The sequence below is a fragment of the Oenanthe melanoleuca genome, chromosome 9, assembly GCF_029582105.1.
Source record: "Oenanthe melanoleuca isolate GR-GAL-2019-014 chromosome 9, OMel1.0, whole genome shotgun sequence".
NCBI classification, from domain to species: Eukaryota; Metazoa; Chordata; class Aves; order Passeriformes; family Muscicapidae; genus Oenanthe; species Oenanthe melanoleuca.
The window spans coordinates 13660509-13677893 of record NC_079343.1 but is presented as its reverse complement, the minus strand read 5'-3'; the positions used below and the strand labels follow the sequence as shown (position 1 = coordinate 13677893).

Sequence of the window (17385 nt, the reverse complement as noted above, 5' to 3'; positions counted from 1 at the left end):
TGATGGGGGGGGAGCTTTGGGGGCAATAAAAACTTAATTTCAGAGTCTGTCATAGAAAAGCATCTGCAAATCTGTACAGAATGTACTGTGAGGGTTGTCAAAATCAAGTTCTGGGGGTTTTTGGGTAAATAAATACTGGTTTGTGTTCCCAGCTGGGGGCTGGAGCAGGAGAAAGTCAGGACTTTGTTCATGGGATAACCCCCTGAGTCCCCCAGTCTGCTCACAGAATGCACTGTCCCATAAAAGAGAAAAGAGAATTTGTTTCAGGACCTACAGGGGGATTGTGTTCCATGGTGCAGAAGGTTTTATCCAGCCACAGTCCAGGCTTTGGGAATGGTGCTGGAATTTTGGGGCCCATCCCAAGGCCAGGGCTGTCTGGTCACTGCTCTGATTGCAGAGCCCTCTGAAATTCCTTTAATCAGGAAGACAACACCGACTGGAATCAGAGCTCCTGGGAATCAGGACTCCTGGAAGAGCTCCAGGTAAATCTGCTGAAGAACTTGCTTTAATCTGGAATGGATTAAATCAAAATGCCTGGAATCCCTCCTTGTTCCATCCTGGTTTATGGCTCCAGCTCATGGAGTTAAGCACTGAGACGTTCTCCCACACAAACCTACAATTCTTCCTACAGAAAAAAAAATCAGAAAATCTTCTTTTTATACTGTTTTAAGTGCAAATCCAAGCTGTGCTAACAAGACAGGTGCCTGTAGAGCACAGTCCCATCCATCCCTGTCCACCAGGTGTTTAAAGCCAAGGTACAAAGGTTTCTCCAAGGATTCTTCTTTTCATTTTTTGAGCACAAAATGCCAATGCTCCACCTGGAAAGAACATGACTAACAATGGTTACTACACTGGGTATGAATATATTGAATTTAAAAACACCCCAGCACTGTGTGCAGCCCCTCCCAACTTTTAGTGTCCATTTATTGTCTCCAAGTTATAAATCAACCTGTTCAAAGTAGCTTTAATATTGGTATTTTCTATAAACTTGCTATCCTTGTTAGAATTATCACTATAGAAAGGGCACAAATTGTTGTTCAGCCAGGAGATTTTATTATCAGGTTAGAAAAAATGTGGTTTTAAAAAATCCACGTAATTTCTGATTTATTTATTAACAAGCTTGTCCTGAATATTTAGCTATAACAGGAAAGTGATACAAAAATGTCAAGGAACAAAACTCCAAAGCTCCCAATGGGCCAGGGAAGGTGGTGAACAAAGCAGAGGACCTGGAGAATTTGGGTTTGGGCATCTTTAGAACAAGGCTCAGCCCACAGGTGCAATTTCCCATTGTGGCCAAGGCAAAGAACAGGTAAAAGGTGCCTTCTGTTCATCCTCTCTGGAACTAAACACAAATTTTATACACAAATCATTAAAATAAAAGGTTTATAAATACAAATACATATTTAAATGTACCCATACTAGACAGAGATAATTTGGGCATTTTGTGGTATAACCCATTCAAAGACTTTCAGTCATTCTTGTCCTGTCTTCCTGGGGCTCTGAATTTTCTGAGTTTCAGCACAAATCACTGAAAATTCAGGGACTGTTACAGAGCTGAGATCTCTGGTTAATGCCATTTTTGTGGGACTGCAAACAGCAGGATAATCTGCTCCCAAATTTTAACTAGTTTTTAAGGAATCTGTTGCTGTCTATTATGCTATCTATCTTTTTTCAAAATACTGTGGCACTCCAGGGAGACAAGGAATATGAATTGGCTTAGAAATTAAGTAATCACTTCCATAATCAATTAAAATGTCTGTATATAATTGACAAAGTAAAATCTTCTGGACTTTTGATGTGTTTGTTGGGGTTTTTTAAATATAATGATAGTGAAGAGGCCGTGGTGAAAGGTAATGGCACCTTGGTGAAGAGGGGCTAAGATTTAAAACTAATTTTCCTCTAATTCTGACTTTTATTTCCAGGATGGAATAGTTTGGAGAAAGAAGAGGGGGAATGCCACTTGCTCATGACAACAATCATTTAAAGCAGATTTCTGCTGATAAATCCACCTGTAAATATTCCTTTCCTCTTCCCCTACCAATCAATCTTTTTCCAGCAATCCAAGAACAGCATTTTCCTAAAATTCTCATCATCCTTGCCTGAATGGGAAAAAACCTCCCATTTTTTTTCAGTCCCAAAAGCAAAGTGGGGGTTTGAATTGAGGAAAGCTCAGTGTGAGGGACAGTCCAACACTGGAAGGAACAGAAAATCAAATAAACAAGTGTCAAAAAGCCAGTGAGGTTTTTATGGAGCTAAGGGAATCTGCTGCTCAGGACACAGAGGCACAAATGAAGGCTGGCATTTCAATCAGGTCAGGAGAGATCTGGAAAAGAAAAGCACAGGGATTTTGGCAAGAACACTCTGAGGCAGTGCAGGGGATTAAACTGAGCCATGGGGCTGTGGACACAGCTCCTTTCAGGCAGTGCTGCTCCTCAGATGGCCTGAGAGGGCAAGGAAGGGCTCAGACTTCATCTCACAACAATGCAGATCAAAACTGGCACCAGGCTTTGGGACATGACACTGATAGCAATCAGTCCTCCTGCTAAAAACAGCCTGGCCACAATTACTCAAACCAGAAGGAACAACTGTAGCTCGATCCACAAGAAAAAAATATATACAAAAAAAAAAAAGAATCATCCTGTCTGGAGAAAGCAAAATAGTCATTTTTCTCAGTTTGAGAGTTGCTGGTTTTCTCAGGCTGGCTGTGTGGTGACAATGAGCTGCCTCCCTGCTGGGCTGTGCTGCTGGATTACAATGATTTCCCTGGCATTAGCAGCAAGGCCATCAGGCTGCTGCACCCACAGCAGCAGGTACAATGGGGATTTTCCACTCTTATTGATTTTTTTGTGGTCTCCACGTGGGTGTTTACAGCATTTCCCACAGGCAGAGACACAACATTTATGTTCTGTTAGTTCACAGCAGCCCATCCTCAGGGCCCAAAGGACACAAGAAGCCTGGGAAGCTGCTGAAAGAAGTAATTTTATAATGTCTTTATTTTGGGATGGGTGGGAAAAGCATCCACATACCTGATTGCTAAATCCTTGTTAAAAAATCCTTTGGGCTTTTTTAAAGTACACAAACTTTTCAAGACACTTCTGGGTGGTTTTTTTTTTTTTTTTTTAATGGAAAAAAAGGTAAAAATTGACATTATTCCTTGGGATTGCTGGACTGTGCTGCTAATTCCTGAGGAGCAGCTGACAGAGGGCAGTGACACTCAGAGCTCCACACCCCACCATCCAGACTGTGCCCAAATTCCTCAGGCTGGGACTGCCTGGAATGACACACAAACAAATTAGCTGAAAAATAACATCTGCTGTTGATTTGAGGTCACTTTTGTTTGCAGTACAAATATGCAAATGTAAAGGTAGAATTTCATGTCTCTTTTTCTTGGCAGCACTGGAAGTTCCACCTCTTTTTTCTGGGCTCTGTGCCCACCCCTGCTCACTGTTGTAGAGCTGAGGGTGGCAGTGGAGGCATTGCTGAAGAACTCCTTGGTGGGCATTGCTCCTGACAGGAAATGTTCATTCTCACCTTCTCTCTTATATAATAATTGTGTATGATATCTAATTTATGATTAAATAACAGCTAATAAACAAAACTGATGAATGGAATGGAATGGAATGGAATGGAATGGAATGGAATGGAATAGAATAGAATAGAATAGAATAGAATAGAATAGAATAGAATAGAATAGAATAGAATAGAATAGAATAGAATAGAATAGAATATAACTTTCTTTCCACACATCTTGATAAAAAACTGCAAAAGAAAGGATATTTGGAATGTGAACTACTAAAATCTCACTAAGATATTGATGGTTGTATCATTTTGGACCAGGCAGTGGCAGTTCCATGCTACAAAGCCTGGGGTTGTTCCCAGAGGAGCAGCAGGAAGGAAATCCCTCAGCCCTATCTCCAGATTTATTATCAGTTCCATATTGAATCTGCTTTACCCTCATTTTGTCTGTGGTTTACTCCAACTTTTTGTTACCTCTGCTTTACCAGGGATTTTCTTTCCTATTTTTTTAAAATTGATGAGGTTTTGATTTGATACAATATGAAGAGAGCAGTCTTCCATTTCAGACAAAACAGTAGTCCTTGGGCAGGCTGAACATTCCAGGATTTGCTCAAGCACAACTCCAGTAATTTCATTCCCTGGAATATACTTTTTAAAATGCATATATTGAAACAGAACACATGAAGATGTCAACATATTTTATGCTATAAGCAAATAAAGCCCACTTTCAATCAACGGGGAGGAAACCAACTGAACCCCACAAAGAAATGAGGTTTGGTTTCAACTCCCACATACTTCCACAAAAACCATGGAATCAGTTAAAATATGCAACCAGATTCCAAAAATCGATTGCATTTTAATGTCTATATCAACTGAAAGTACTCCATGGAAAATACTCACAGATGTGTGTGGGTCAGAAATGAGAAGGAAGGGAAAACTGGAGGCAACAGTCTCAGAAGTCCAGAATTTGTACACTCTATTTTTGGATCCCTCTGAAAAAAAATGTATTTAGATGCTGTAGGAAAATCTCCCAATAAAGACTGTGCTTCATCATGGAGAACATTTTATTGTTGTAAAATCTTACCTTTTGCCACCTTCTGACTCTTGAGCTTACAGTAAACAAATTGTGAAACCATAATTAGGTCCTTGTTCACATAAAAAGCAGCAGTGACAATCTGGAAAAAGGAAACATTTGCTTAGGCAAATAATTTGAAATACCTCAGCTGCACAGAAATGTTGCTTCATAATCATAATGTGAATGACAAACACTAAATCACTGCCAGAAATGAACATCAGTGTAAATATCTGGGCAATGATGACTTGGTTTATAGATGGCAGAAATAAGAGAACCTCTGTTAAACACAGCAGGGCTGAGAATGAACACAGAGTTCACAACTCCACTTAATCCCCAAAACTGGAGATTGGTGATTCAGACTGACAGTGAGGACTAGGGAGCAATCCCAAACCTGAGCCCCCTGGACATGCCTTGCTGAATTCTGTGCCCAAACATGACAGTTTGGTTGTAAAGCCCCTCTCAATTAATATTTCAACTCACATTTCTGCAGCTCAACAGCTGAGCAAGCGTGCTTTTATTTCACTTGATTTCCACAGCCCTTTTACCAGGCCACTAAATTATATCCCCCTTATGGGGACAGACTTTGGAGTCAATCCCATTTTCCCCCAGGCATTTTCAGCTGCTGAGATCATTGCCCTTGTCCTTTGTCATGTCCTACCTGCAGGTCTGAAACCTGAAGGCAGTGACCAAGTGATTCAGCACTGTGCAAGTGCCAGCTGCAGAGCTGCTCCTGACCTTTTCCCAGCCCAAACTGAATTGGCAGGACAGCAGTGGTGGGAAAACATGGGTTTGAATAAACCTTGAGCCAGCTTGAGCTGCAAGAGCACACACAACTCAGGGTGGAGAAGATAAGAGAGGAGAGGTGATTTATTCTCATTTGCTCTAAGTGGCAGAGATTAGTGTCAAGTCACTACAACAGCACAGTACATCAAGCTCATTTGTCAACCACCAAATATTTTTGCAAACATGAACAACATGCTTCTCTGGCATATTATTCTATCTGTATTATGCAGATAGAGGAACACATCCAAGATAAAATTAAAAAAAAGAAAAAAAAGGAAAAAGAAGAAAAAGGCAGCTTTTGCAAAAGGCTTCAGGCAAGATTACTCATGTTTGAATCTGAGAAGTGCTTAAGACTTTTAACTTAGGCAGTGAGCAGACAATGGCAGTGAGCCCTGAGACAAGGCTCCAGCACTCCCACACAGCCCTGGCACATTCTTCCAGGAGCTGCCAAATCCAGGGTGCTCCATTCTGCACCAGCTCCTGCTCTCTGCTGGGGAGACCTGAGAGCAGCTCAGAGCCATCACTCTGGATGGAGATCCAGCCCCAATTTCTGCCTCTGTTCCCACCCCGTGCCAATCCCCAAATCCCCTCAGGGATGCTGAACACCCTCTGTGCAAATCCCTGCACATCCAGGGCTGCAGCAGCTCCCAGCCAGCCTGATCTGCCCAGGAGCTGCCAAATTCCAGGGAATAAACACAGGCATTCCCCACACAATGATCACTCCTGCTCGATGATTACAGACACGAGCTGCACTTCCAGGAAAGAAAAAGATTCTGTGGATCCAATATGTGACACTCCAAATTTATCACTGCAGCATTTTAGTCTGAGCTCGGGGGGGTGAGGTGGTCAGTGACACTGAGGGGCCAGAAATCTGCTACAGGATAAGCTAAACCAGGGGATTTATTGGAATTTAAAACCAGAACTCAAATTTTTCATGTTTAATGTGATGCTAATAAAGCCACAGTACTTTCCTTAGAGATACTTACCCAGATTCTGAACATGCTACTCACTCTTAAAAAATACATTTATATAAAATATTTATCTATTTGTTGGTTCTGTGAAATTAATTTGGAGAGAATGCTATGAACAAGAAGTGAGTTATGACTCAGATTTCAGGTGAGCTTTGAAGTCACTAAAATCCATCCAGCCTAATCAGTGACTCAACACAGTGTCAAACACTTTGTATTATTTAACACTCCATAGGAAACATGGGAAGCATAAAAAACTTGCAGAAGGCAAATGTAGGGTGATCCTGCCCCCAGAATTCCCCAAATGATGCCACCATTATGCACCAAACTCTTCAAATCTTGAAAAAGTTTCAAATTTGTTTTCACAGGGCATCATTCTCTGTAAAATTAGTTGTTTTGCTCGTTGGCCAGAAAATCCTTTTTCTTTCCATGAGACTTCAGGTTTTTGTGGCTTTAAATGCTGGAACAAGTTTCCTGCAGGAATTGGCTGCCTCTCCAGAGAACTGTCATCATTGGACCTAAACCAATTAAACAATAAAAATCCAACATACATTTATAGACTGAGAAATCACCTGAGCCTGGAGGATATATTCAGTTTATTCTGCTTATACTGGGGAAGTTATTAGACTTTGTAGCCATCTTTGAAAATAACTTTTAAAGTTAAAAAAAAAATGTTGCAAGTAGTATTTCAAGTATTTTTATCCCGTTTTGGCACAGCGCAGTGGAGCAGACTCACTAAAACAGGACATGGTATTTAAATTTGATTTTTTGGGGTTATTATTATTCAATATTTATGCAGCAGAATATTTGTGTTGCCAGTCCCTGAGACTATAATTTTAGTATTACAAAAATTGCTACTTTTCTTAAATCCCTGGCAAAATGTCCTGTCCCAGGAAGAGCAAACCCAGGAATTCCACATAAAAAGAGAATAAGGAGACTGCCAGAACATTTTTTTGCTTCCTGTAGTATTAAAGTTGTCAGTGATGAGAAAAGCACAGAATGGTTTGTGTTGGATCTTAAAGATCATCCAGTTCCAACCCCCAGATTATAAAATTCTATTAAAAATGGTTTATGTTCCTATAACAATTCTTTGCCTGTAACCTCATATTCTTTCTTTGATTGCTGCTCAAATACTGGTTACTTCCACATGGAGAAGTTCCAGTGAAGGTGTGACCTTGGACCTTTGGCATCATCCCTTCCTGCCAAGGTTTAGTTCTTGAACAGCTACAAACAACACTATTAAGGAATAAGGAGTAAGGAATAAGGAATAAGGAATAAGGAATAAGGAATAAGGAATAAGGAATAAGGAATAAGGAATAAGGAATAAGGAATAAGGAATAAGGAGTAAGGAATAAGGAATCAGCAACCTGAGCCTGTTGTTGGACATTTTTTCTAATTTAATATTTTATTCTGGAGTGAGTAAATAAAAATAGACAATGGTTTAGAAGTGAAATCCACGTGCTGAGGAACAGCAGAATGCAGGTTTTCCCTGGGATTTGGAAGATTTGCTCCTCTGCCTCTCCAGCTGCTGTGAGCATCCCTGAGCTTTGGATGTCAAATAACCTGCAAGTGATGTATGAGAATGTCAGATGTGTGTTTGGCTGGTGTGCAAGGTCTTTAAACTGCACTCAAGAACAGCTCAAGCCCCAAAAGGGGCTCAGTTTTACAGTGTTCATAGTTTCATTCCTGCTGGGGGAGGAAAAGTGGAGCTGGGCTGTGGAGGCTCCTGCAGGCATGTCCCAGTGCTAACTGGTCATTGGAATTTGGCTTAAAATGTTCTCTGAAAACATTTTAGACACTCCTGGTTGTGAATTCTGCTTGGCCAGATTTCACCTGGAAACCAAGGCCGGCTCCCAGAGAACAATCCCAGTTTATCTTAACCTGGGATAGTGGAAGAGCAGGAATGGGATGAGCTTTATGATCTCCTTCAGCACAAACCAGTCCCGGTTCTTTGATTCTGTGATCCAGGAATTTATGGTTTTATCAACAACAATAAATCGAGCAAAAGAGGAGAAGGAAGAGCGTTTCTGGAGAGCCCACATCCCACGCCGGGAGCCGCATCCCTGCAGGAACGGGGCTGCCATTCCCCTTTGCCCTGAGGAACCGGGGAGCGCCGGAGGGTCCTCGGGGGAGCCACGGGAACGGGAGAGGCAGGGCACGGGAATAACAACGGGAACGGGAGAGGCAGGGCACGGGAATTACAACCGGAATAAAAAACGGGAACGGCATCGGGAGCGGCCCCGGGGACACGGACCCGAGCGGGGCGGGCATGGATGGACCTGCGGGGCTGCGGCATCGGGCGGGCTGGCCTCGATGGACACCCTGCGGGCGGGGAGGGAGGAATGGAGCACCGGGACAGCCGGGACAGCCGGGACAGCCGGGACGAGCGGAGCAGCGCCATGCCCGCAGCCCGGCCCGGCCCGGCCCTTCCCGCCCGCCGCCATCGCCTCAGAGCGCGGGCCCGGGGCGCCCCCTGGCGGCGGGCGGGCGGCGCTGAGGGCTCAGCCCGCCTGAGGGCGGCCATGGGCCCCGCAAATTTAATCTGATCAATAAATACCGAAATGGAAAGAATTCTAAATTGCAATCCCGGGATCTTTGTAGGGATCTTTGCCATTTTAGAAACAGAGTGGTTTGGGTTGGAAGGACCTTAAAGCCCATCCAGTGCCACCTTCCACTGCCCCAGGCTGTGCCAGAGCCTCCCCACCCTCACAGGAAGGGATTTCTCCCTAATGTTTGATCCAAATCTTTCCTTCTTTTTCTTCCTTTGTTTTAAGGCTGTTCCCCCTTATCCTATCCCTATCTGCCTGCTTCCAATGGGATTGCTGCTGGAATCGCTCAGAATCTCTCAATCCCAGGATGGTTTGGGTTGGAAGGACCTAAATCCCATTTAGTTCCACCCTGCCGTGGGCACAGGGACACCTTCCACTCTCCCAAATTCCCATGTCCCACCTGGCCTTGGGCACTTCCAGAGATCCAGGAACAGCCACAGCTCCTCTGGGTACCTGTGCCAGGGTTTCCCCACCCTCACAGGGAAGGATTTTTCCCTAATATCCCATCCAACCCTCCCACCTTCTATTCCCCCTCATCCTATCACTCCAGGCCCTTGTGCAAAGTGCCCCTCCAGCCTCTTTGCAAACCCCCTTTAGGTCCTGGAGAGCCAGACATAAATATTTCAGAATATTTTGATAGGGAAGAGTGTTGTATAATTTACTGAATTTTTAATAGAGTTTTACTTTTTATTCTCATACAGGCTGATCCTGTCAGTGGTTGCTGCAGCCTAGCTAATTAACAGAGGGCTGGGGGGATGATTAAAGGCAGGCTCTGGGTATCTGCATTGTTCTGCTTTAATTGCTGCTCAGGCAATGATTCAGTGCTGGTTTTGGCAGCTGAGCTGCTTTTGTCTGGCACGGTGAAATTCCCTGTTTTATGTCCATGATGCTGTGTTGGGGATGAGCAGGAGGGTTTGTACCAGTTCTAGAGCCAGGCTTGTGGAAGGAACAGGTTTTGTTCACAGGCTGGAGTGGAAGGTGTCCTCTCCATCCCAGGATTCTGTGGTTGTAGGAGGGGAACTCCTGGATGGACCCTTCATGCAAGCACATTGCCCTGCCAGCCTGAATCCATCCCTGTTTCCTTTGGATCTGTGCTGTAGCCTTGCCACAAATCCTCTTTCTCACCTTGTCTCCTTTTGCTCCTGAATATTTAAAAACTCATGTTGACCATAGGAAAAAAGGAGCAAAAAAGCAATTTCTATGTGGGAAAACAGTGTAAAGATACCTCTAAAATCCTTCCAGTTTTCATAAACAGAAATTGAGGTTCCAGGTTTATCCAGGCCTTTTGCTGTTCCTGTTCCTGAATAAACACATCTTTGATGTCACAAGCTGCATTTCATGACACTCCCTTAAAAAAGAAGTGACTAAAGAGGGGATAATGTGGGAGACAGCCGATTACTCCATAAATGTAAACGACATTAAAAGTGGTGTGTAACATTATATATTTATGGCTACAATTTTGTTCTGCTGTCACATAACCAAATGAATAATGCATCAGTCCAAGAACTTGTCATTAAGTGAATTTCTTTGTTGCCTTGCTATGAAAATATAAAAATCCTTGGGGTGTGTGTATGTGTGACATTTACCCCTTCTAGGAGCAAAATATAGGGTGAAGGCACTGTTAGATTTTATCATTTTATAGGTGAAATAATGTTAGGGATTTGAGGACATTCAGGAAGGTTTTTCCTGTGGGGATGAGAGGTGATGAATGCACTTCACTTCTGAAAAACAAAATTCTCAGTACAAGAAGGGCAGGGATGCACTGAATCCGGGGAGAGACAGGAAAATGGTTCAAAATCCAAGGGAGAGACAGGAAAATGGTTCTAAATCCAAGGAAGAGACAGGAAAATGGTTCAAAATCCAAGGGAGAGACAGGAAAATGGTTCTAAATCCAGCTGGAGGTGTCCTGACCACCCTGCTGAGACTGGTCTTTGGAGGCACCTTCCAACCCCACTCTAAGAGATGGGACATGGAATAATTAAAAATATGAGATTGTTACTGGGATGGTTAAAGTTAAGCTGAAGAATCTACTGAGCTGAGATCTGGAACCTCCTAAAAACATCTCTGAAATCTCCACCCCCAGTTCCTGTGGGTTTCAATCTCTTTTTCCACGTTGTCTTCCTTCAGTCCTTGTCCTCACGAGGAGAGAGGGGAGCAGCTATTTACAGCCTGACAAGGGAGACCAAAGGGCCAATGGAACTTCTGATTAGGAGAAAATTGCCTCTATGGTTAAAGTCAGTTAAACTGGATATGGAATTTCAGGCCCCAGCTGAAATCCTTGTCCTGTCCTGTGAGTCCTGCAGAGGGAAAAAAAGGAAACCCTAATTCAGTTAGATGAGGGTGAAAAACTGTTTTGGTGTTGTGCCTTCCAGGCTCCTCCATGTAGATGCACGTGATGAGTTTGCACCTCTCAAAAGTAAGATTAAACTTATCTGAAATACCATTTATCTCAGAATGCATTAATCTGATTTTTTTTTTTTTTCTATTTTCTCCTATTTCTCCCTAACGTAATTGACAGCAAAATTGAATCGGTTTCCTACCGAGTTGGACTTGAAAGGTGAACACTGAATTTTCTATTACTTGGTTTTAATGCAATGTGTACACCTCAGGATTTGATAAATTCAGGCCTGCTGGGGAAAAGCCAGGAACCACATTTTGGACACAAAGGATCAGATCTTGTTTTATTTCGCAGGAACTATTGGTTTAAATTTTGAAGTTATGAGAGGAAAATGGTTTCTCTGCAAAATGTGTTGAGAATTCAGGGAGTTGGTTTCTGGAGCAGGAGGTCTTCAGGTTAGAGAGGATTTTGGAGGAAAAACACAACAGATACAGTGATACCACCCAAAAAAACCACCCCATAAACAAACCCAAACTAACAAAACACAGAGAAACTGAGGAAATGAAATCTTAGTGAGGATTGTTCAGGAACAGGACAACAGAGCAGAGTGAGAAAGAGATGAAAATAAAGAGATGTTTCCTTCAAAAGGAGACATTTGAGAGAGGAAAGAATCATTAATTCAGACACCAGAACAAACAAAGTGCTCTGGTGTCCTCTGTTCCTAATGGAGTAGGGAAAATCTCTGGCTAATGAGTAATCTGCTAATTGTGGAATGTTGAAAAGCTTTGCTTAGGGAAGCAACATCGGGACAAACACCAGGTGAGCCTAGACCTGACAGCTCTTGCCTCGACAGGTTCGGTAAGCTCGAGGATTTTCCAATCCAACATTCTGTAGTTTCGTGCTTATTTATACAAAGAATCTACAAATCTAGCAAACAGAACTTTGCCTGCCAAGCCACTTCCACATCAGTGCCGGTGTTAATTAATTTAAATAAGGTTTCTTCTGAGGTGCTGCCTCTCTTCTGTTTTGCCCTGCCTGGTTTCCCGAAGCTCCCAAGTGACTGCTGCTGCTCAGCTCTGCTGTTGTTGTGAACGAGGCGTGCTCCCCTTTCAAAGCCCTGTGCTTTGAGGTGTAGTATCAGTGATGGAAAGCTTCTTCAGCAGATGTTTTAGGGTTTTCGTGCCTTGCTGAGGCATCATAGCCAGGAGGAGAAGCTGTGCACAGGCAAGGTGTGAGCAGGTACTGCTGCTCTCCCGCGGAGCTCAGCACAAATCCCTGGGTTCATTTTCACTGCTATGGATTAGCTGGTTTCATTAGCAGCTTCAGAGCTGGGTGATTAATATTAATAACCGCTGTTAGCCTATAGACTTAATTAGGGTGAGAAACAGCTGGATGCTGTGCGGAGCCAGCCCCGGCTCCAGACGCGGTGTCTCTGCCCTGATTGCTGCGCTCTGAGCTGGGGCAGGTCCTCGCTCCTATCGATAGCGCTCCTCCTTCCTGCTTCCAGGACCCTGCTGAAGGCTCCTGGCAGCGTGGTCGGAGCAGCCCTTGCAGTCACACGGGGTTTTTCTCTGTGGGAATAGCCGCTTTTACTCTCTGGGTGAGTTTTCCTCGCTGCTGCTCTCAGAGCGCAGAACTCCTTGGGCTGCCAGCAGCAGCTTCGTTCATCTAATGGCTCTCCTTAAACAAACTTGTGCCAGCCGAATGCGGATTTTGTCCCCTTGGGGTATTACTAAAACCTCCAGGGATGTCAGGGGTGCAGAGCTCCTAAGGGCTCCTTAACGTGCGGAGCTGCAGCTCCGGTGGCACCGACCCAGCGCTCGATGTTGGGTCGGGTTCAGGGTCTGAAACCCCGGCAGCAGCGGAGTTATGCAGCTCAATTAGCGCAGTTCATCAAATATGCAGCTCAATTAAGGAAGCCCTGTCCCTGGAAGGAGATGTCTGAAGTACTAAAATATGCGTTCGGTGGGGAAATGATGCAGGTGGTTAATGAAAATGTTACCTGAGATGGGAAATGTGTGTGGAGATGTAAGAACGAGCCTGAGTGTGTTTGAGTTTGTCCAAGAGGAGGCTGAGGTGACTTTTTTTGTTGCTTGAGCGTGTTTTGGAGCCCCCTCTGAACCAGCAGTGGTTACAAAGAAATGAGTATGCTAAGTTTCCCTATTCGTGATAAACTTTATCGCCACGATGGCGCAGCAGATGTTGGGTTTGTGATGCAAATGAGCCTTTGGAGCAGGGCAGCTGTTAATGAGCTGTGAGCATTGCACAAGGCCATACCCACCTGCAAACCCATGCAGACCTGGGCCATAATCCCAAAGTTTTATTCAGGGAAAACCTCTTTTAATTCCAGCAGAGGCTGTGACCGTGGCTGGTCCACAGTAACTGGAGAATAAGCAAGGCTTGGTATGGAAACAAGGGAAAGTTTTACATGATCCTCAAGGCGTTTGTGTCCTGGCTGATTCCATCAGAATCAGGGGGATGTTGCCTGATTTTAAGAATATGAGTGAATATGAGGAACACTCATGGCTTGGCCAGCCTTGGAGTGCACATATTTAAAGGCCATTAAAAAGTGGTGCCCTGTCCTGGACCTGTCCCCTGCTGAGGCCACCCCAGCACAGAGCAGGATTTGAAACTCATTTATCCCATCCCAGATTTCAGCATCAAACCCAGACAATTATTAGCTAAACTGAAACCCTCTGGAGGTGTGATCTGTGAGTCCTGCACAATTCTCCTTGGTTTTCCATGGCTGATTGCTGGCATACAACAGGATTTTGGCATTGGGCAGGCTGCAGGGACATAAACCTGATTTTGCCATTAGCCTTTTATGTTGGGAGGGGAGTGAGTTCCTAAGAATACCTGAAATTAAAGAGACTCCAGCCTGACTGTGAAATTAATAGAGCTATCAACCCCCCCTCTGTCATTATACAGCAAATGTTAATTATTTACAAGCAAACTTCTGCAAAAAACAGTATTGTAGCTGTCGGCATTGTCGTTATTAAAATTAAAACACTTTGTCTGGGTGGAAGATAACATGAGTCATTTTGGTGAAATGCAATGAATATGGAATATTCTGTTGCTTTTCCCCAATTAGTCAGAGGGAGAACAATAGCCTGTCTCTTCCCTAACAAGATGTTTGTTTTTAAAAGTCTAACAAAATAAATATTTTCAGGGCTTTGCTGAAAAAGGGCGTCATTCATTGTAACTGTTATAATAAAAGTTAAAACAAATTTATTTTTTTCTAAGATGGGGAAAAACCTACATAAAGTAAATTCTCTTTTTTCAGCTGGTGAAAGATGTGTGTGAACCTTTTTGCTTTATTACCACAACATCTTGGTTTGTCTTATTATTACAGCAAAGACTTTAAAGCTCATCTTGTTCCACCCCTGCCATGAGCACCTTCCACTATCCCAGGCTGCTCCCAGCCCAGTCCAGGACATTTTCAGGAATGGGGAATCCACAATCTCTGGGTGATTTTAGTTGCTGCTAGAAGTCAAAATAAGGTTCATGGTGAGCAGGGGAAGCTCTGAATTCCTGCTGTACAATGAATAACGTCATTATGAGATGCTGAAATAAAATCCAACCCCCTTCTGTGCTCTCCTAGTCAGACCACACTGCTCTGTGACATTTATTATATTAAAATCTCTTGTTTAGAAAATGAATTTCAGAGTGAGAATATTTTCTGTCCTGCCATCATCTCCCAAGGTTTTTTTCAGTCTCATAGGAGTGGGAGGGAAGCCAGCTGTGTTCCTGTCGTTCCTGAGCTAAAAGGAAGATGTAGGAAACACACAGTTGGATTTCCCTTAAAGAACAACAACAACAACTTTAACATCGTTAAAAGAATGTGTTCACCCCCCATTAATTTTGTATCTGATTGCCCAGGCTGTGGTGCAATGAACAGGAGCAAAAAAAAGCCATTAGGAGGAATTGCCATCAAAATCGAGGACTTATGTGACTGAATGTGTGTTCTAGGGAGCAGATTTTTAAAAAAACTATAATTTATAAACTCCTTCAGTATTTCAAGCACCCTAACAAGAGTTGTACAAACGTTTCTCCTCATTATCTTTGGGCAAACAGGCTTTCCTTTCTCCCAGCAGCTGCCCAAGGGTGCTTGACCTTACACTTGGCTGTTCCCAGTTGGTTCCTTTGATATTTCATGGGCTGTTATTAGAAAAATGTCCTTGCTGGGACACTGCCAGTGGGGGCTTGCTGCTGTGCTCTCCAGGAGAGGAGGACACAGCCAGGCTCAGATCCACGGGGTCGGTTTTAGTTAAGCTTGACTTGGTGGGAATCTGGAGTTTATTTGTCAGAGGGAAGTTAAGGGGAAAAGTAAGGACAGGCTTGCTGGAGGATGATCAGGTGTGTGTGGAGAGGCTCTGGAATGCTTTGGAGATCACTTCTGCTGCAGCTGCCGAGCTCTGGAGGTGCTCAGGTCGCTCCTGGGCACGGTCCCACCTGGGCAGGTCCCTTTGGAAGGGCTGGCTGAGCCTCAGGAGCTGCTGAGATGCCACAAGTGTCAGCTGAAAGGCTGCACCTCCTCAGTCCTGCTCTCCCCTGACTTTTCCTCTGGCACTGACAGGCTCCAGCCTTCCAGAAGAGGCCCCATAAGTAATATTAACTTCTGCAATTTCCTTGTTACTCTTAAGCAGGTTATTAATTAACTGAATGTAACCACTGGCTGTTGATAAATCCTTTTAACTAATTCAAATTCCGTATCGAGCTGGGAGCACTTTCACTCGAGCTGCTGCCCGAGTTAAGCTGGGTGAGGAATTATTCCTGATGTGTTTTCCAGCACTGGGGTTGGGGCAGAGGGAGAGAAGATATTTGTTTGCTTGATTCCACATGACAACTCCAGGGTAACTGAATAGCCTGTACGCTCGGGTTGACAGGGCTGAGCAGCCTGGCTCACATACCAGAGCCAGGGGGATGGAAGGGGCACTGGCAGCTGGGATGGAGCCCATCCCAATTTCTCTGAAGAGCTCCAATTTGCCATCCATTATTCATGTTTTTCCGAGGTCTCGCTTCTGAGAGGTATGAATAACTTAAATATGTGTTCATGTAACAGTTTGAATAATGAATAAATTGCTGTGAGGAGGGGTGTTGAGGAGCAGGGCTGGGTGTTAAATAATGGAGGAGGTTTTGGAGGGAGTGAGGTCGTCACCAGCCTGGCTGTTCCTGGTTTCTCTGAGTGCAGGAGCAGTGGTTGTGAGATGTAGGAATGTATTACAGTGATGGCTGGGAGCTGGAGGTGCCAGGGAAGGAAGAAGCAGTGTCTGTGTGTGGGACATGAACCTGCAGCACCCCTGCATCCCCCTGGGGCTCAGCTGCTCCTTCCCCTCACTGTGCCCGGGCCACAGTGCTGCAGAATGAGAGCCTTGCTTTGGGGGACCCTGGCACACTGCAGGTCCTGTTAAATCACCAGCTGGAGCGACTCTGGGGTGCATTGCCAGGTACCTGGGAGGAACTTCAGGACATTCAGTGCTTGTCTGGCGACTGCTGCTTCAGGAGACTTTGAGGTTCAGTGATTTTTGCATTTATTTACTGCTCTAGTCCAGTTTTCCCTGCCAGAATGGCATTTTTCATGACAGGGTCCCTGGTTTCTGACCCTGCAGTTCCTCATGCTCTGCCCCATTTCTCCCTTCACTCTCTTTAGACAGAAATACACATTATTCGCTTTGTAAAATTTTAAACCAAATTCTTTTTCTGTAACATCACTGTGGTCTTGAAAACAAATCACAGATCTAAAGCTGGTTAAGTGTACCTTGAAAACGAGCAGCTTTTGACAGCATCGTTGTGACAGTGATTAGTGTTTGTTATGAAGCAATTTATTCCATTTTAGTGTTGTTTAGTTTAGCCTGATATTTTAATATCACAGAGACATTTAAACATGGAATTCTTACAAATCTGCCTTACTGATATTAAGAATGCTAAGTCTTATGAAGTGCTATATAAAGCATCAGCGTGTGCTGAACCAGCAGCCAAATATGATCTTTTATAGATTGAAAATCACAGGAAACTGTCTTGACAGCATCCAGATTATCAAGTAATTTATTTATATAAAAAATTGATCAAGTTGTCTGTTTGCAGCAGTAGAAGTTGGCAAGTTCCTAAGTACATTCTTACCCCTCTGCAGCAGTGGCTTCTGCACAGGCTGTGCAG

General features: G+C 43.9%; 2 protein-coding genes across 5 annotated transcripts in view; one reads left to right on the top strand and one right to left on the bottom strand.

The window, feature by feature from the left end:
* Positions 1 to 1133: 1133 nt before the first annotated feature.
* On the bottom strand, positions 1134 to 8743 carry LOC130256958 (lysosomal amino acid transporter 1 homolog). The gene is given in 5 exon segments (XM_056499133.1): positions 1134 to 1219; positions 1222 to 1323; positions 4601 to 4691; positions 5729 to 5861; positions 8694 to 8743. Coding segments are annotated over 5 exon segments (462 nt in total).
* Positions 8744 to 15951: 7208 nt separating this feature from the next.
* Positions 15952 to 17385, top strand: part of VEPH1 (ventricular zone expressed PH domain containing 1) — a 58667-nt gene continuing 57233 nt past the window's right edge. For 2 of the 4 annotated variants that reach the window (XM_056498434.1, XM_056498433.1), the window contains exon 1: positions 15952 to 15988. The gene's annotated coding sequence lies outside the window, so the exon portion shown is untranslated. Of the gene's footprint in view, positions 15989 to 16122; positions 16258 to 17385 lie in introns of those variants that run through there. The other 2 variants (XM_056498430.1, XM_056498431.1) reach the window with 1 other exon arrangement.